Here is a 20,225-nt window from a genome sequence, read left to right on the forward strand (position 1 = left end):
TTTGGGTCAGCAAATGCCATGGTTTATGCATATGAGATTTTCAGACTTTTAAGAAGCATTGTAAGCCCAGCCTAGAAGTGTACACCCAGCATCCCAGCACGTTGGAAATAGGCAGGAGAATTGTAAATTCTAGTCAGTGTGCACTGCATAGAAGTCCTTACCTCAGAAAACAGAACAACAAAACCAACAGAGCCGAAGCTAAATCGCTGAAAAGTATTTCTTGTTTTACATGGCTATACATTTTTTAAAATGATATTAATTAACTAACTGGAGACATCTCATTACGTATCCTTGGCCAGCCTAGAACTCACTGTGTAATGGAGATAGACCAGAGACCTGCCTGCCTCTGCCTTGGAGTACTGAGATTAATGATGTGCACATCTGATTCTTTAGGATTTCTGTTTATATACCCTTTCTCTTGTTGGCACATGCCCTTACCTGCTGAGCTATCTTGCTGGCCCAGCTTTTTTTAAACAACTGCTTTGATCAGTTGACCTGTTCTTCAACAGTAAATGGGAACTGAAATGAATGAAACTGTCTTATTAAAGCAGATGACAAGAGGATGGGAAGGGAAGAGACTGAATTGTGTTTCCTGTGTGAACTTTTCTGGGTATTGTTCTGTTTTGTTTTAGGGGTGAGAACAGACTTTCACCTCATAGCACAGGCTCTCCTAAAGCTAACTGTCTGGCCACACAGCCTTTTGATAGTGTCATCGTAGGCACACACCATGCTTGGCATTTTTCTAGTTTTGTGAGCCTTTTTACTTGATTAGTACACATTGTTAAATAAGCACTATTAAGACTCCACATTTAAAAACTTTATAGTTAAGGAACCTCCTTAAAGTTGAAAGTGGTAAAATATATTTTGTGATAAAATTAAGTATTTACACTTAAATTTGAGCCCACAGTAGCAGTATTACCAATTTTTAGTTAATTAATTATCTTTAGGAATGCAGTTAAATGAAATGTCTTCTATAAATAATTTAAGGATTTCCCCCGGCAAAGATTCTATGTATTTATTACTGAAGTATCTCACTCACTCTTGTAGAGCAGAAAAAAAAACGGCTGCTCTCCAGCCGTGTGGATGCTCAGCACCATCTGTTGTGCTTATCAGCAAAGCAGGTGTGCCCCTGGTGTGAACCCTGCAGAGCCAGCCTGTCCTCCTTCATACCTTTTCTTGGAGCTACATTTTGTTTTGTTACCAGTTTTCATCCAATTCCACAGGGAACCGTGACAGTTTTGCCTTGTCTCTTAGTGTCAAAACAGTTTTGCTGTTAGACTCTGATGGTCTTGTGAGAAGCCATGGTGAGAGCAGTGAGACAAGCCTGCCTATTCTAAGGATGCCATGCACCCAGAGGGATGGTCCAGCAGGCGGAGACTCCTGCTGCCAGGACTGCTGAGATTTGCATGGTGGGAGATTGCCTTCTGACCCCCACATCCGTGCTGTTGCATGTGCACACCCACAAATAATCCTTTGGAAAAATAATTTTAATACTTAACAATATCTTCCTTTCATGCTGGAGAGATGGCTCATGGTGAAGAGCACACTCTGCTTTCCCAGAGCTTAGGTTTGATTTCTAGCACTCACTTGGGAGCTCCCAACCACCCACAACTCCAGTCCCGGGTGGTGTGACGTGATGCCCTCTTCTGGCCTCATCAGGAACCAGACACATGAATGGTTCATAGATAAACATGCAGGCAAAAACATTCGGACAAATTACATGTGTGTGTGTGTGTGTGTGTGTGTGTGTGTGTGTGTGTGTGTGTGTATGTAAACATTTAGACAAAAAAAAAAACTTTTATAAAAGGAAAAAGGAATCCAGGCATGGTGGCGCACACCTTTAATGCCAGCACTCAGGTGGCAGAGGCAGATGGATCTCTGAGTTTGAGGCAAGCCTGGTCGTCTGAGAAAATTCTAGGACAGCCAGGGCTACAAAGAGAAACACTGTCTCAAAATAAGCAACAAAGAAACAAACAGCAACAACAACAACAACAACAACAACAACAAAAAAAAAAAAAAGGAAAAGGAGGCCATCGTAGACGCTGACTTGAAACTCTGGCATTCCTAGTCTAGAAGAAGAATGTGACTCCTCCCTTTGCACGCCTGCACTAAGAGCCAGGAACCTGGAGCTGTCCCAGGACATGAAGAGGATGACAGCGGTGTTCGAGAAGCTGCAGACCTATGTCACGCTCCTCGCCTTGCCAAGTGAGTGGGCCTGACGGCCTGAGGGCACACAGTGGCACAGGAGCTGAGGGTTAGCTTGGGGGAGTGAGCAGGGTGAAGTCTGCGACCTGAGAGCCGTGAGCTCAGCCAGCTAGAGCTACTGGAGTCAATGGTCTGAATGTTGTGTGATGAAGTTAAGGTAAGCTGTGTGCCACTGCCCGTGTATTAAGTATGAATTCCTTTTCTCTCCTTTTCATGACTGTTTGTGGGGTGATTGTAATGACCACTTCAGTAAGGGAGCCTTAAGGGGCAGGCGTCATGGCTGTTGTTAGCAGCCAGAGCATATGGGAGCTTTTGAAGTGCACATTGTTTATGTTTGGCCCAATAGAGAAAAATACTAAGGAAATCTAATGGACTTAAGTTTCAATGACATTTTAAATAATGGTGTGGTTGTATCTGGGCCTGGTAGCACATCTGTGTTCTCAGGACTCAACCACTGAGGCAGAAGGGTCCTAAGTTTCCGGAGGCAGGGAGGGAGGGAGAAAGGGAAGAAGGAAACTTCTACTAAGCATATAAATGCTAGCATAAGAAAGATGTTTTGTTTTTGTCCTTTTTATGCTTTGAGTTGCCTACTGTGCATTTTATCCATGTGAAGTCCAAGTCAGTGGCTTCCAGTGTACTCATTGATGCGCACCTGCATTCTAGTGTACTCACTGATGTGCACCTGCATTCTAGTGTAGTCATTGATGTGCACCTGCATTCTAGTGAAGTCATTGATGTGCACCTGCATTCTAGTGTAGTCACTGATGCGCACCTGCATTCTAGTGTAGTCATTGATGTGCACCTGCATTCTAGTGTAGTCATTGATGTGCACCTGCATTCTAGTGTAGTCACTGATGTGCACCTGCATTCTAGTGTACTCACTGATGTGCACCTGCATTCTAGTGTACTCATTGATGTGCACCTGCATTCTAGTGAAGTCATTGATGTGCACCTGCATTCTAGTGTAGTCATTGATGTGCACCTGCATTCTAGTGTAGTCACTGATGCGCACCTGCATTCTAGTGTAGTCATTGATGTGCACCTGCATTCTAGTGTAGTCACTGATGCGCACCTGCATTCTAGTGTAGTCATTGATGCGCACCTGCATTCTAGTGTACACATTGATGCGCACCTGCATTCTAGTGTAGTCATTGATGCGCACCTGCATTCTAGTATAGTCACTGATGCGCACCTGCATTCTAGTGTAGTCACTGATGCGCACCTGCATTCTAGTGTAGTCACTGATGCGCACCTGCATTCTAGTGTAGTCACTGATGCGCACCTGCATTCTAGTGTAGTCACTGATGCGCACCTGCATTCTAGTGTAGTCACTGATGCGCACCTGCATTCTAGTGTAGTCACTGATGCGCACCTGCATTCTAGTGTAGTCACTGATGCGCACCTGCATTCTAGTGTAGTCATTGATGCGCACCTGCATTCTAGTGTAGTCACTGATGCGCACCTGCATTCTAGTGTAGTCATTGATGCGCACCTGCATTCTAGTGTAGTCATTGATGCTCACCTGCATTCTAGTGTAGTCACTGATAAGCACCTGCATTCTAGTGTACTCACTGATGCGCACCTGCATTATTATTATTGCAGAACACTATTCTGTTGTTCAGAGCCACCAAATGTTATGTGCATGTTCATCAACAAATTGGGATTGTTTGACTATCAAGAACAATATTGCTATAGACTAATTTATAAGTTTCTATGTAGACTTACTGTTTTATTCTTTGAGCCTGGTGGCTGGCAGACATCTATACCTAGGAGTAGACTTGTTGGATCATATAGTAACTGTTTAACTATTGGAGGAGTTACCAAGACTCTTTTCCAAATCATTGTTTTTGCCTTCCTGCCAGCAATGTGTGAAAGTTAAATTTTTCCCTGTCCTCACGGACATTTATCATTATGGGATTTTGGTTTTAGCCATCTTAGTGGATCACTGTGGCTTGATTTGCCCTTCCCTACTGTCCAGCTGTGCCAGATGCCCCTTGATGCATTTATTGTCCACATGTTTATTGTCTTTGGTGAAACATTTGTTTGGATCTCGTCTTCATTTTCAGTTGGATTCAGTTGTTTCCTTTCTTATTGTTGAGTTATAACATTTCTTCATATATTTCACAGTCAAGTCCTTTGTTGGATATATGATTTATTGAATTTTCTACTTTGTGGCTTGTTTTTTCACTTTGTCTACAGCATGCTTTGAAACACCCACGTTTTTAATTTTGATGAAACACAATTATCTGTTTAGCTGTTATTTTTTTTTCTGCTGGGGAGGGGTCTTTCTTTTTCTTTCATATGTAAGAACCCCTTATCAGTTCCAAAGTCATGAAGACATTGTTTCTTCTGAGAGTTTTACAGTTTTTATTGTTGGTCTTTGATCCATTTTGAGCTAATTTGTGTGTGTGGTGCAGGCTGAGGATCTGGCTCCATCTTTTCGTGTTTCTGCCCACCATTCTCAGCTCCATTTGTTGAAAAGTCAATTCTTTCTGTTAAATGGTTCTGCACCCTTGTTACAAGTCAGTTGACCATGCTTATATGAATTTACTCCTGGACTCCACTGCTGTTCCTGGACCTACATGTCTCCTGTGCCAGCCACACACCATTTTGATGACTTGCTTTGTAGTAAGTTTTGAGATGAGGAAGAGTGAATCCTCCTACTCTTTCAAGATTGTTTTGGTGTTCGGGACCCTTTCTTAGGAATTGTAGCATTAGCTGTGGGTTCTGTAATGTACAGGTCTCATTTGTGGTGCTTTGTTACAGTAGCCGAAGGAATATACCGAGAGTATTTCGTCTTAGGTCTTCTGACCCATTGAACATGGTGTTTCTTTAAGCAGTGTAGTTTTCGGAGCCTGAGACTTACATACACATTCTGCTCCATAGGGGCTCAGCCTTGGCTGTGTGCAGTCCCCTGAATGACAGTGGGCTGAAGGGGTCTGATGGTTGGATAGTTGCTCTGGCCTTTTCTAAAGTGTTGAGACATCTGTCACTTACTACTGATTGCATTAAGTACAGGCTCCTGGTACAGTTTTTGAGGTTAGTGTTTATAATGTCTGACCCCAGGAGAGCTGTTTCTTTTGACTGTGGTAAGTTTACCTATAGTTTAGTTGAGTGAATTGGCCACTCTTCTGGGCTTGCACCACAGTTTCTTATTTCTTTAGAGCCAGAGGCTTGCACCTCTCCACGTACTGCAAGTGAAGTCATTTCCCGTGGTAAAGCTGCTTCTCTTAAGGGCTAAATCTCTGAACCAGTTCAGGTGTTGGGGGCATCTGTGTCACAGCAACAGCAGGTAATTTTTGGCTGGTGAGCCGAGGTGACAAGGGCCAGGACATTCTCAGCAGCAGTTGTTGAAGGTGGAGCCTCCATCTCAGAGGTGGGGGCGTAGGTGGAGGAGGGGCCCTTCCCCATTTCTTGGCTGTATTGATCAGAACTCAGCCATAGCAGCCAGTGGCTGGGAGAAAGGAGAGACCCAGCCTTGGCTGTGGGACGAGGAGAAAGACACCTGTGTGCTGGGCTGCGCCTGCTGGCAGTGGGGTCTCTGTCACACTGAGCTCGTGGGGGACACTGTGCTGCTCCTTCTGCATTGTGAGTCGGTATTGAGCTTCTCTTACTGTATGTTTGCGTCCAGCGCTGTGTGTTCTTGAGTGCATGCTTGTGCACACACGGTCAGCCTTTTGGGGAAATGCTCATGGGCTTGTGACTGGTTTTTCCTAGGTACCGAGCCAGATGGACTCCTTCGCACAAACTACACTTCTGTCTTAACAAATGTCGGTGCTGCTCTGCAGGGATTTCATGATGTCATGAAAGGTGAGCCTTGAACCAGAACCTCCGTCTGTGAGAAGCTTCAGTTTTGAAATATGCCTGCATTTGGCTTAAATAAATACTGCCAAGGGTAACAGACCCAGAAAAGTACTCCGTAGCATTTGGCTTACATGGACGTGCACAGCTATGGCCTTCTGCTCTTGCCATCTGTTTCACTTCTGAAAGGAAACACGATGCTGAAGGGAAGACCATGTGCACAGTGCTCAGTACAGTGTAGTGATTTAACTTGGGGGTGTGGATCAGACTGCACCAGACATGCTAATTAGGGGCATTAAGTAAATTTGTTATACTTGTTAGGTCTCAAGCCTGCAGGACTTGAGGCAACCAAAGCCAGTGTCTCTAGGAAGAGTGTCAAGTGCACGTTACCCTGTGAATGTTTATTTACTTGTTTATATCTTTTTGAGGCAGTCTCACTGTGTAGTCTTGGTACCTGGAACTCTCTGTGTAGTTGAAGCAGCCCTGTGATCTTCCTGCCTCTGCCTCTGCAATGCTGGCGATCCAGGCGCACCACCATGCCCAGTATCTCACTAGCATCCTTTTGCTGTTGTTGCTCAGTGCTGGGGATTGAACCCTGGACATTGTACATGGTGCATTAGTGTTCTACCACTGATACATTCCAAGATCATACTTTGGTATTTAAAATGCCTGTTTTAAAACTGGTCTTGTTGAGCATAACTTTAAGAAACAAAACTCTCAGGCCTAGTGACACACACCTTAATTCCAGTATTGAGAGGCAGAGACAGGAGGATCTCTGAGTTCTAAGCTAGCTTGGCCTACATAGGTAAGACCCTGTATCAATGAGTGAATAAATGAATGAATGAATGTCTATTTTAAGGTCTTGCCCAATTTTCAATTAGTTCTGTGCTTTTAAGAACATAGTGAGCCACTGGGTGGTGGTGGTGTACCCCTTTAATTCTATCACTCAGGAGGCAGAGGCAGGCAGATCTCTGTGAGTTCAAGGCCAACCTGTGGGGATGTGGATTCGACCACACCAGACATACTAATTACGGACATTAAGCAAAATTTTCTATACTTGTTATATGCAGCGTGTGTACAGAGTGAGTTCCAGGACAGCCAGGGCTACACAGAGAAATCCTGTCTTGAAAAAAAGAAAGAAAGAAAGAAGGAAAGAAAGAAAGAAAGAAGAAAAGAATGCGGATGGCCAGTGGCCATCTTAGAAGGTGTTTCTCATGCTTCTGGAGTGGGTCTGAATTGTAATCAATCCATAGCTCTATGCTGCTTCTAGATGCCCTGTCCTCTCTGCCTTTTCCCTTCTGAACTGTGGGGATGGGGAGAAGATTTCAGGAGCTGTGTGAAGGGCTGTTATCCTTGGTGGTCCATCACACTGTTGATACTTGGTGACTAACTTTATAGGAAATAACTTGTTTTTCAATGTAGACATGTTTTATATAATGTGTAGGTGGGATATAATTAGTGCCCTTCCAGAGACTGGCATGCCATAATATCTTTATTTTATTTATATGGATATTTGAATTCACCAGTTACCCCCTAAGGACCCTAAACGGCTTTAAAAACATTAAGATGCTTTTGTTTGTGTGTTGTCTGAGGTCAAGATGCTGCTGTGCGGTCCAGGACAAACACATTACTTCCCTTGTCTGGCGAGAGCCAGTGGGGACTGTGGATGAGTCAGGCCTCCTTGGCCCTCTGTGCTGCCGCTTGATTCTTTTCTTCTTATTTGCTATCTTTTCTAATTTAGTGAGAAAATAATGGGTTTCATTATGACATTTTCTACTCTTAAAAATGAATATAACAAAAGAAAAGCGAGAAACTGGAATCCTGTTGGGAAGATTATGGGGCCCTGTTGCTATGGTGACAGTTTCAGTCTGTCTTCTTGCCTAGCTCAGAAGACTGTTGATCATAAAAGTACAGCGTATGTATTAACTGGAATTAGCAGGAGCATTTTTCTGTCGTTTGTTCTTTAGGTGTTCTCATTTGTTTTATTTTGGTCAGGATCTTACTCTGTAGCCTAGATTGGTTTCAAATTTGAGATCCTGTCTCAGCCTCCCAAGTATGGGATTATAGGCCTGCAGCACAGTGCCTGGCAGAATGTTGTTGTGCTGGTGGTGTTTTTTTGTTTTGTTTTTTGAGACAGGGTTTCTCTGTGTAGCCCTGGCTATCCTGGAACTCACCCTGTAGACACAGCTGGCCTTGAACTCACAGATTCACCAGCCTCAACCTCCCTAAGTGCTTGGATTACAGATGTGTACCACCATGCCTGGCTGGAATGCTGGTTTTTGTTTTGTTTTGTGTTTTATTTTTCGAGACAGGGTTTCTCTGTGTAGCCTTGGCTGTTGTGGACTCACTTTGTAGACCAGGCTGGCCTTGAAGTCACAGCGATCCACCTACCTCTGCCTCCTGAGTACTGGGATTAAAGGCATGTGCCACCACTGCCGGCTGGAATGCTGGTTTTTAAGACAACTTTTGTTGCAATTCTCTACCCTTCTGCTTTGTCCTGAGTAATAATTGCTTTGTCTAATTTGGACATAGGGAGCAAAGTCCAGGTGGTTTGGTTGGTAGGTTGTTTGTGTAAAAAGCAAGCATGGGATTTATATAATATGTGTTTTATGTGGAATTAAAATGAAGCTGAGGGTTGGCAAGATGGCTCAGTGAGTAAAAGTTCATCATTAAATTGACTTCCTGAGTTTGACTTCTCGGACCCACGTGATGGTAGGAGAGAACTGAGTCGTACTGAAGGCTCTCACCTGGGCTCCACACATGCTGTGGCATGCATGAGTCCACACACAGGTGTGCACACGTACGGACACAGGTACACACATGCATACACACACAAACACACACACACACAAGTAAAATGTAAGTGCATTGCTATTTTGATAGTGTCTTATGTGGGAGGGTTATTTCCTTTTAGTTTGGGAACTCTGATGCAAGTAGATTAATGGGATACCAAGAAATATACAAGGAGAAAACCGTATGGCTTGGGTCATGTCACTCCTGGGGGTTTTTGTTTTTTAGTTAAACTTTAATGTCAGGCTGTACCTTGAATAATAAAAGGATTTGGATCAAATGAAGAGAAAACACTAGGACCGGTAGAGCTGAAGCCAACTGTGATGGCACTGTTCTCAGTGTGGCACCGGTTTCACAAGCACTCTAAGTACCTACCAACCAAGGTGCCACACAGTGAAGCTGAACAATATTTACAGCGTCAGCAGACTGCTGAGTCCAATTTCCATTCAATGAAGCAAGAAAGTGTCCGCTTTAGGGGCTGGCAAGTTTCATAGCACATGTTAACTGAATTTTTACACACTTGGATAACACATGAATGTGTATAGGAGAACCATTTAGTTTCAAAAGTATACTGCACATAATAGTACTGTGACAATTTGTCAGTTCCTCTATGGTGACAGCTATAGGATAGTGACATCAAGATGTAAAAGTGGACTTTCTAGCTCAGAGACCAGAACACTTGCCAAAACACATGGGCCGAGGTTTTGATCCTTAGTACCGAAGGAAAAAGACAAAACAACCTACACACATAAGAAGGAAAGCTGACTGAGGGGTATAGGAGATTTTTGTAGCTTTCTCTGAGCAGAAACATGTATTAAAAGTTGCACACAGGGTCTGGAAATGGTTCCATGGTTAAGAGCACTTGATGCTTGATCATGAGGACCAGTGTTGCTGTCCCAGCACCCTCATCAGGTGCCTCATAAATGCTTCACTCCAGCTTCAAGGGCTCTAGTGCTCTCTTCTGGCCTCCTTGGGCATCTGTACACATGTGCACAATACACACACACACACAGACACACAGACACACACACACACCACTTCCTCTTCACTTTGTGACTAGCTGATGCAACAGATACTTGAGCTCCTTGTTTTCAGATTCATTTAATAGACCTAGTAGACTAGCCATAGAGTCACACAGCCTAGAACTGCATGCCACTTGTATGTAGATAGTAATGTTTCCGTCTCATCATTTTATAGATATTTCCAAGCATTATAGTCAAAAGGCTTCCATAGAGCATGAACTTCCAACAGCAACGCAGAAGCTGGTGACGACCAATGACTGCGTCTTGTCATCAGCAGTGGCGTTAACTACCGGAGCAGGGAAGGTACGTGTGCCCTGGCTTATCCCAGCTCTTACCCAGCTCTTTTAAAAGGTGCTCCTTGGGAAACAACGATGGGAACATTGGTCTATAAAAAGTGTGTGGAATGTAAGGCCTGTGTGTGTGTGTGTAGCACACTCTGCCACTGTGCTACATCCCCAGACCGGAAGGCCTCTTCTCTTCTTCTTTCTATAACAATGTCTTACTTTTCCTTTTCTTCGCCATTACCCAACTTTTTTCCAGCTTTCTTCAGTTGAACCTTCTACCCAGTATTTAAAGCACTGTGGTAATGACTGCTCAGCACTGTGCTGAATGACTGGGTCACTCACTGGTTCTTATAAACCATCCAAAGTATTTTTCAATTTTTCACTTCACATACAAAACAATGGGTTTCATTATGATACCTCTTACAGAGCCATCATTGAGCTTTGTTGTAGCCACCCCCTTACCCTCTTATCCCCTTTTCCCTTCCCCTCCTCCTGAACAGCCTAAGTTTCTTGAATATTACTTCATAAAAGAAAGTCTTTATTAGTTGGGCTTGGTGGTACACATCTCTAATCCCAGCACTTAGGAAGCAGAGGCCAGTGAATCTCTGTGAGTTTGAGGCCAGCCTGATCTACAAAGGGAGTCCAGGACAGCCAGGGCTACACAGAGAAACCCTGTCTTGAAGAAGAAGGAGAAGGAGAAGGAGAAGGAGAAGGAGGAGGAGGAGGAGGAAGAAGAGGAGGAAGAGGAGGAGGAGGCCTTTTTTTTATTTTTATCTAGCTGGTGTGTTCTTGCCCCAGCACACCTGAGGAGGTGAGAGGGCAGCTTGTTTCCACAAGCTGTCTTTCTACTCTCTGGATCCTTGAAACTGAACTCGGGTTGCCTGGGCAGCAAATGCCTTTGCCATCTCACCAGCCCTCAAGTACTAATTTTACTGAGCACTGCCTGTAGTTAGTTTCCTTATCTGTGAGTAGATGCCTTGCAAGAAACAATCAAAGGAGAAGAGATTTATCTTTAATTATTTCTTTTATTTTTGAGATCATAATATAATTACATCGTTTCTCTCTTCCCTTTCTTCCCTCTAAACCCTCCTATGTTCCACTCTTTGCTCTCTTTAAAATTCATGGCCTCGTTTTTCATTGTTACATGCACACACATATGCTACTAAGTATAACTTGCTGATGAAGTGGAGAAAGGTAGGGAGACCGTATATTGATTTATTTACTCAGAGCACTGCCTGTACTGCCCTATTTTCCAAGCATGACTTCTCTTGCTGCCAGGAACAGAATGACCTGGAGGAACAGCTGACACAATGGCTCGTTGCCCTTAGCAACCTGCTGATGGCCATGAACACATCTGTAAAAACTCTCCCACTTTGTCGTGTTAGAGTATAAAATGGGAGTGCAAAATGGACCTGGGATTGAAGTCTTTCAGGACCGTTCGGCCTTTGGTCTATGGGTGACATCTTGTTCCTTCCTCTCTCACCAGTGTCACAGTGTTTATTCCTGAAAGTTTCCCACAACACTCAGCCTGTGTGTTACTCGGGTGCATGTGATCAGGGCCGGCGTTTTGGTATTGGATAACCAAGAGCTGGTGTGCTCTTCCCCAGGAAGAACTGTTTCTCTTCCTCTCAGCATTCCTCAGTTGCCTGCAGTGCCTTCTGTAGGGCTGAGGCCTCACGTCTTTCCCTGTCCGCTTTGGCATGTCTGTTGTTGTATTTGGCTTACCGTTTGAGGTGGTGCAGCCACCGCGGGGAGCTGGTGACATTGCATTTGCTAGGAAGCTGGGAGGCCTGCAGAACTAGAAGGGCTGTTGCCATAAGGCCCCTGCCCCAGTGGCTGGCTCCTCCATACCCTGAAGGTCCACAACCTCCCAGAGCACCAGCTGCCACTAAATGGCCAATCGCCTGGGCCATATAGTATCTGACATTGAGTTTTCCTTGTTGCTGAAAAGACTGATAAAAAAGTAAGGCCTGTCGACTATTGGAGTTTGATTGCTTAGTTTTGAGCAATATTTGCCAAGGTAGAGCACTCACAAATCACTTTCTAATATTTACCAAAACAGAACACCTGCTAGTGTATCCAGGACTGCTTTTTGTAGCTAACATATTCAGACAGATGTTTTCTTTATATCACCTCTCCATATAGCACTGTAGAATTTGAAATCATAGCTCAGCAAAATTGTTATTGTGGGTCTTTGTAGCTGTTACATATACTGAGCAAATGCTAAATCTGTAAGTGACAAGAATCTATAGAGTTTAGTCTTGTTTTCTGTTCTACTTAACAAGCTAAGATTTTGCAGAACTAAGGTTAGGTAGTGATTACATATTTAAGATGCTTATGTCATAGCTATTCTGTTGGAATATGAGATATTCAATGTTAACATGAAAGGAACTCAGACATAGATATTGTGAGATAAGTACAGATGTTATAGTTCATGAGAAACACCTACAGATGGATAAGGTGTACACCTTTACTCCTGGCACTCTGAGGACAGAGGCACATGGATCTCTGTGAGTTCAAGGCTAGCCTGGTCTATATAATGAGTTCTAGGCCATCCAGAGCTACATAGTGAGTGCCTGTCTCAACAAGAGAGTCACTCAGCTACCTACAGACTAATTCTGCATCAGTCTTGGCTTTCAGGAGGGACAGAAACTGTTCCACACAGGGCGTGTCTGTTGTCTTCTCGTGTTTACACGGGTGTCTTCTTTTTAGCACACAGTGTGGAGGTGTTCTCAAATAAGTGCAGGCTTTGGGGCAGGTGTTGAAATTTTATTTCCATTCAAACTTCTCTGAGAGCTTGTCTGATTGCTGTGATGAAACATCATGGCTACTTATAAAAGGAAACATTTAACGGGGGGCTTGCTTACAGTTTCAGAGGTGAGTCCGTGATTCCTGGCAGGAAACTTGGTAGCAGGTAGACAGGTGCGATGCTGGAGCAATAGCTGAGAACTCACATCTGATCTGATCGGAAAGTTGCAGGGAGAGAGACTGGGCCTGGCAAGGGCTTTCAAAACCTCAAAGCCCACCCCTGCTGACACTCCTCCTCCAACAGGCCACACCCCCTAATCCTTCCCAAACAATTCCACTAACTGGGAACCAAACATTTAAATGTATGAGCCTATGGGGCCATTCTCACTTAAACCATGGCAGAGCTGTTAGGTAGGTATTTTATATCACTGTTTCTTGTCCTGTTTTGTTTAGATTGCGTCTTTCTTCAGCAACAACATGGACTACTTCATTGCTTCACTGAGCTATGGGCCCAAGACAGCCAGTGGATTCATTAGTCCCCTTTCAGCTGAATGCATGCTACAGTACAAGAAGAAAGCTGCTGCCTACATGAAGGCTTTGAGAAAGGTTTGTGGTCTGCTGCTAACAGTCTTTTATATACTTACTTTACCCTTATCCGTATTGTGTTGGGGTGGTGGACCAATGGCATGTGTGTCTTTTCTGTTTTTCTTTTGAAACATTGGAAGCATTCACAAATATTGTTTTAAATTACATATATTATTAGTATTATCAGTAGGCCCGGCTATTAATCAATTAAGACATAGACATTTGTTATATTTTAAAATAGCCTTAGTTAACCTGGGGCAGGGCAGATATCAATCCTCTAAACTACCTCCCATAGTGGGACAGACATGGAATCCCTGTCTCAGTCCCATGCCATATGCTTCTAATAACTTCTATCAAGCTACCTCCCATCCATAATCCCAAATACTTGTTCAAGTTCTTCATCTGGGCTGGATTCTCCATCCACGCCACTGGCCATGTGCTTCCCCTCCAGCTAACCCATGGCGGCCTTCCTCTCTTCCCTTCAGGTCTCTCTCCTTTCTCCTCTTGATGGTTTCTCTTTTTCCCAGAATTTCCTTCTCTCTTTTAGCCCCACCTATCGCCTGCCCTGTCCAGGTGGGGTGGCTTTTTATTAAGCAAATGTTGGGTCCGACAGCAAGCAGTAATTAACATCAAAATACATCAGACCATTCCCCAACACACAAACTTTCAATCAGCAATTCTTCTCAGGAGAATTAGTCATAAAACATTAGTTAGACAACTCTAGGATGCCGGTAGCCTTACATTTGGCTAGGGATGCCCGTTGGAGAAGAGATGGCACAGGAGAGCTCTATAGCATGCAAATGAGGTTGCTTTAATCATTAGACTTCTTAGTGGTCTACACGTGCCTGGAAGATGTTTACAAGGCTACGGCTTTCAGTACTCATCAATCAAAGGAAGCCTAAATAAACCATGGAGCATCCATTCTGTAAAACTCTAGCTAGCGTTCAGACAGGAATACAGTGGGCATATGGTGGTATCCAGAGTGACTGACAGATCCCTAAAATGTTCTCAATTCAAAAACCAAACTGTATAGTAAAAGTCAGATTTAAGAAAATAACAAGTCTAGACAGTGTGTATAGATTTGGAGAGATACTTATAAATGATCAAAGGGTCCAGACATACATATCGAGCTGGTAATTTAGATTACCCCTGAATTAAAACTGCAATTAGAGATGACTTACAAGGAATGTTTTACTTTAAGACTGTTTATATGTGTTATAGCTAAAACTCTAAAACACAAACTATATTCACTATAGCAGTGCATGCAACCAGGCAGCAGCCTACACACCCACCAGCAGTGGAATGGTTAAACCATTACACCTCCACAGAATGAAATACTAGAGAGACATTAGAATGATGACCACTAGGTGGGGATAGTGGCACATGCCTACAGTCATTAGAAACAGTTTATGTAGTACAAAATGGATTATATGTATGAAATATTTGTGAAATATATACAATGCATCAGGAGGGTAAAAAGTGCTAAAAGAGTATATTCAAATAGGAGATACATTTTGGTCTCAGAGCCTCTCTCTCTCTCTCTCTCTCTCTCTCTCTCTCTCTCTCACACACACACACACACACACACACACACACAATGTTTTTATATGTATAGTCACATTTTTGCATGAGGACATAGTTAGGAAAGGGAAGCATCACATGTGAGTGGTAAGATTGGGAGTAAAATAATGTACTGCTGCATTTTCTGGTTCTTTTCAGTGACCACATATTCTTACTCATTTAGAAAAATATATGTAAGTATCTCAGGCGACATCTCATGAGTGCCACCTATTGTCTGTAAACTTAGTATTTGCCTGGCTCCGAGGGCAGGTGCTCATTCCTGTTCTAACGTATGTGTGTGTGTGTGTGTGTGTGTGTGTGTGTGTGTGTGTGTGTGTGTGTGCGCGCGCTGGCTAGTGAGGCAGGGCAGCTTCCCGTGGGTACCTTTATTCTGAGAGCTCTCTGTTTAAAAGAAATATTCCTAGCTAGAATGGAAAGAGTTCCCTATATATTAAGAGTTGCAAAGAATATTTAAATTTAATTCCTTGACAGTTTCTTACATATATACATGTGTCTAGGTCATATCTATTCCAGCACCTGCTGGATATACAATATGAAGATTTTAATCATGTTTATGTAGAAAATACTTTCCAGCATTTGGTTATAGTATTCTGAGAGTAGATGTTGTCTTTTGTTTGTTTTGAGTGGGTGGAAACAGTATGCATTGCCGTGGCCTGTGTGGGACGCTCTGAGAAGAGCCTGAGTTCTCTCCCTCCACGTGAGGCCCCCGGGATAGACAACAGGCCTCTACCCACTGAGCCGGTCAGCACCACACAAGTTTTGGTCCTAATGCTATTTATCATTCAACAGGTCCTTCTTGGTTTTTCATTGTTTGGTTTTTCTTTTTTCTCCCAATAGTTCTTTTTCTTCTGTCATTCCTAGTCAAGCCTGTTTTCCAAGGTTATAGAAACATGCAGCTATATTTTCTTCACATATTTTTTTCATCTAGCTTTAAATTTAAGTGTTTCATCTCCAGTTTATTATGATTACTATGTGAAAGATGTGCCTTGCTGTTTTTCTGTCAGACCTTCCTTCCATCACTGGGCTGGAGCAGCGTTTGCCACACAGTAGACTCCTGTGTGCGTGGTCTGATCCTGCAATGTCTGTCCTGCCACCACCTGTGTTTTGGTACAAGTGTGTAGAGTTTGAGTTAGAGAGGTGTACAAGTTATTCTGACAAGTGCCCTATCTCTGTTTTCCTTTGAAAACACATTCCCCCTTTCACACACAATAAAGGGAATCATCTGTGTGGACAACTGTCTCAGTTTATGATCTCACTCCACTTGGCATGCTGATTTCATGTGTGTGAGCCTTTAATGACTGCAGTGTTTTTCCCGCAGCCCCTCGCAGAGTCTGTGCCTTATGAGGAAGCAGTGGCCAACCGCCGGGTTCTTCTCAGCTCCACAGAGAGTCGGGAAGGCCTTGCACAGCAGGTACGGCACTGGGGACATCATGGAGTCTGGTAAAGAGCAGAAATGTTCAATCCTGTGGGAGGTTTTAAGGTAGATGAATGATAAGGAGCACAGAAGGCTCCAGCAGTGAGATTTCCATCTGTGACATGTGACACTGTTATACATGGAGGGTAAGGACCACAGGTGTCGCTCACTGACACTCTAATGTGACACTGTTATACACGGAGGACAAGAACCACAGGTGTCACTCACTGACACTCTAATGTGACACTGTTATACACGGAGGGTAAGGACCACAGGTGTCGCTCACTGACACTCTAATGTGACACTGTTATACATGGAGGGTAAGGACCACAGGCGTCACTCACTGACACTCTATTGTGACACTGTTATACATGGAGGACAAGGACCACAGGTGTCACTCACTGACACTCTAATGTGACACTGTTATACACGGAGGACAAGGACCACAGGTGTCGCTCACTGACACTCTAATGTGACACTGTTATACATGTAGGACAAGGACCACAGGTGTTACTCACTGACACTCTAATGTGACACTGTTATACACGGAGGACAAGGACCACAGGTGTCGCTCACTGACACTCTAATGTGACACTGTTATACATGTAGGACAAGGACCACAGGTGTTACTCACTGACACTCTAATGTGACACTGTTATACATGGAGGGTAAGGACCACAGGTGTCGCTCACTGACACTCTAATGTGACACTGTTATACATGGAGGACAAGGACCACAGGTGTCGCTCACTGACACTCTAATGTGACACTGTTATACACGGAGGACAAGGACCACAGGCGTCGCTCACTGACACTATAATGTGACACTGTTGTACATGGAGGACAAGGACCACAGGTGTCGCTCACTGACACTCTAATGTGACACTGTTATACACGGAGGACAAGGACCACAGGTGTCCCTCACTGACACTCTAATGTGACACTGTTATACTTGGAGGACAAGGACCACAGGTGTCGCTCACTGACACTCTAATGTGACACTGTTATACTTGGAGGACAAGGACCACAGGTGTCGCTCACTGACACTCTAATGTGACACTGTTATACACGGAGGACAAGGACCACAGGTGTCGCTCACTGACACTCTAATGTGACACTGTTATACACGGAGGACAAGGACCACAGGCGTCGCTCACTGACACTCTAATGTGACACTGTTATACACGGAGGACAAGGACCACAGGCGTCGCTCACTGACACTCTAATGTGACACTGTTATACACGGAGGACAAGGACCACAGGTGTTACTCACTGACACTCTAATGTGACACTGTTATACACGGAGGATAAGGACCACAGGTGTCGCTCACTGACACTCTAATGTGACACTGTTATACACGGAGGATAAGGACCACAGGTGTCGCTCACTGACACTCTAATGTGACACTGTTATACACGGAGGATAAGGACCACAGGCGTCGCTCACTGACACTCTAATGTGACACTGTTATACATGGAGGACAAGGACCACAGGTGTCGCTCACTGACACTCTAATGTGACACTGTTATACATGGAGGACATGGACCACAGGTGTCACTCACTGACACTCTAATGTGACACTGTTATACATGGAGGACAAGGACCACAGGTGTCGCTCACTGACACTCTAATGTGACACTGTTATACACGGAGGATAAGGACCACAGGTGTCGCTCACTGACACTCTAATGTGACACTGTTATACACGGAGGATAAGGACCACAGGTGTCACTCACTGACACTCTAATGTGACACTGTTATACATGGAGGATAAGGACCACAGGTGTCGCTCACTGACACTCTAATGTGACACTGTTATACACGGAGGACAAGGACCACAGGTGTTACTCACTGACACTCTAATGTGACACTGTTATACATGGAGGACAAGGACCACAGGTGTTACTCACTGACACTCTAATGTGACACTGTTATACACGGAGGATAAGGACCACAGGTGTCGCTCACTGACACTCTAATGTGACACTGTTATACACGGAGGATAAGGACCACAGGTGTCGCTCACTGACACTCTAATGTGACACTGTTATACACGGAGGATAAGGACCACAGGTGTCGCTCACTGACACTCTAATGTGACACTGTTATACACGGAGGATAAGGACCACAGGTGTCGCTCACTGACACTCTAATGTGACACTGTTATACACGGAGGATAAGGACCACAGGCGTCGCTCACTGACACTCTAATGTGACACTGTTATACATGGAGGACAAGGACCACAGGTGTCGCTCACTGACACTCTAATGTGACACTGTTATACATGGAGGACATGGACCACAGGTGTCACTCACTGACACTCTAATGTGACACTGTTATACATGGAGGACAAGGACCACAGGTGTCGCTCACTGACACTCTAATGTGACACTGTTATACACGGAGGATAAGGACCACAGGTGTCACTCACTGACACTCTAATGTGACACTGTTATACATGGAGGATAAGGTGTCGCTCACTGACACTCTAATGTGACACTGTTGTACATGGAAGATAAGGACCACAGTAGACGTCACTCACTGACACTTTAGGACATCTTTACTTAATTGGTGTCATAGTTGGTGCTGAATAATAACACTAGAAATGATCGTCAGTAAAAGGGAGAGGGGTGTAGACTCATCAGGTTATTTCCTTTCTTATATGAGTAGAAGTTTTCCTTTTGTTTGTCAGTTGAATAGGGGCCAATAGATTGCACGGAAGGTACTGTTTCTTTCAGAAATTGGTATAAAATTATATCAATTTAGGTTTTGTCAGATGTTTACTTAAATTACTTTAATATGTGACTTATTTTTAACTTGGACAATACTCCTTACATGACTGGAAAAACGACATAGTTGTCAAGAACACTGCTGCTCTCCTAGAGTATTAACCTAGTTCACATTGCTGCTCTCCTAGAGTATTAGCCTGGTTCACATGCTGCCTTCCAAGAATATTACGCTGGTTCACACTGCTGCTCTCTTAGAGTATTACCCTGGTTCACACTGCTACTTTCCTAGAGTATTACCCTGGTTCACACTGCTGCTCTCTTAGAGTATTACCCTGGTTCACACTGCTGCTCTCCCAGAGTATTACCCTGGTTCACACTGCTGCTCTGCTAGAGTATTACCCTGGTTCACACTGCCGCTCTCCCAGAGTATTACCCTGGGTCACACTGCCGCTCTCCCAGAGTATTATCCTGGTTCACACTGCTGCTTTCCTAGAATATTACCCTGGTTCACACTGCTGCTCTCCTACAGTATTACCCTGGTTCACACTGCCACTCTCCCAGAGTATTACCCTGGTTCACACTGCTGTTCTGCTAGAGTATTATCCTGGTTCACACTGCTGTTCTCCCAGAGTATTACCCTGGTTCACACTGCTGCTCTCCCAGAGTATTACCCTGGTTCACACTGCCACTCTCCCAGAGTATTACCCTGGTTCATACTGCTGTTCTGCTAGAGTATTATCCTGGTTCACACTGCTGCTCTCCCAGAGTATTACCCTGGTTCACACTGCTGCTCTGCTAGAGTATTACCCTGGTTCACACTGCTGCTCTCCTACAGTATTACCCTGGTTCACACTGCTGCTCTCCTACAGTATTACCCTGGTTTACAGTGGCTGCTTCCCCAATGGCACTAGTTCGGTTCCCAGCTCCCTTGTGGTAGCTCGCAACTGCCTGTAGCTCTAGTCCCAGGAAAACTGATGTGCTCTTCTGGCCTCTTTGGGTACCTGCTATGGGTACTGAGAACTGAAATTAGGTCCTGTGCACAAGCTGCCAGTGCTTTTAACTGCT

The 20,225-nt window shown here is 44.2% G+C and overlaps 2 protein-coding genes across 2 annotated transcripts in view; one reads left to right on the forward strand and one right to left on the reverse strand.

The window, feature by feature from the left end:
• PPP1R21 (protein phosphatase 1 regulatory subunit 21) overlaps positions 1-20,225 on the forward strand; it is a 69,751-nt gene that overhangs the window by 29,923 nt on the left and 19,603 nt on the right. Inside the window, exons 12-16 of the mRNA XM_084791917.1 lie at positions 2,069-2,205; positions 5,923-6,015; positions 9,994-10,121; positions 13,304-13,456; positions 16,335-16,427. Of these exons, the coding sequence (XP_084648043.1) occupies positions 2,069-2,205; positions 5,923-6,015; positions 9,994-10,121; positions 13,304-13,456; positions 16,335-16,427 (604 nt within the window). The remainder of the gene's footprint in view (positions 1-2,068; positions 2,206-5,922; positions 6,016-9,993; positions 10,122-13,303; positions 13,457-16,334; positions 16,428-20,225) is intronic.
• Positions 2,825-3,826, reverse strand: LOC311603426 (uncharacterized protein; the record flags this gene model as incomplete). Its single annotated transcript, XM_084792411.1, has 2 exons — positions 3,398-3,826; positions 2,825-3,247 (listed from the first exon to the last, which is right to left on the reverse strand). The coding sequence occupies exons 1-2, from the start codon at positions 3,791-3,793 to the stop codon at positions 2,825-2,827; spliced, it is 819 nt and encodes a 272-aa protein (XP_084648537.1). The 5' UTR covers positions 3,794-3,826.

The sequence above is a fragment of the Acomys minous genome, assembly GCF_964271855.1.
Source record: "Acomys minous genome assembly, chromosome: 8".
Classification (NCBI taxonomy): Eukaryota; Metazoa; Chordata; class Mammalia; order Rodentia; family Muridae; genus Acomys; species Acomys minous.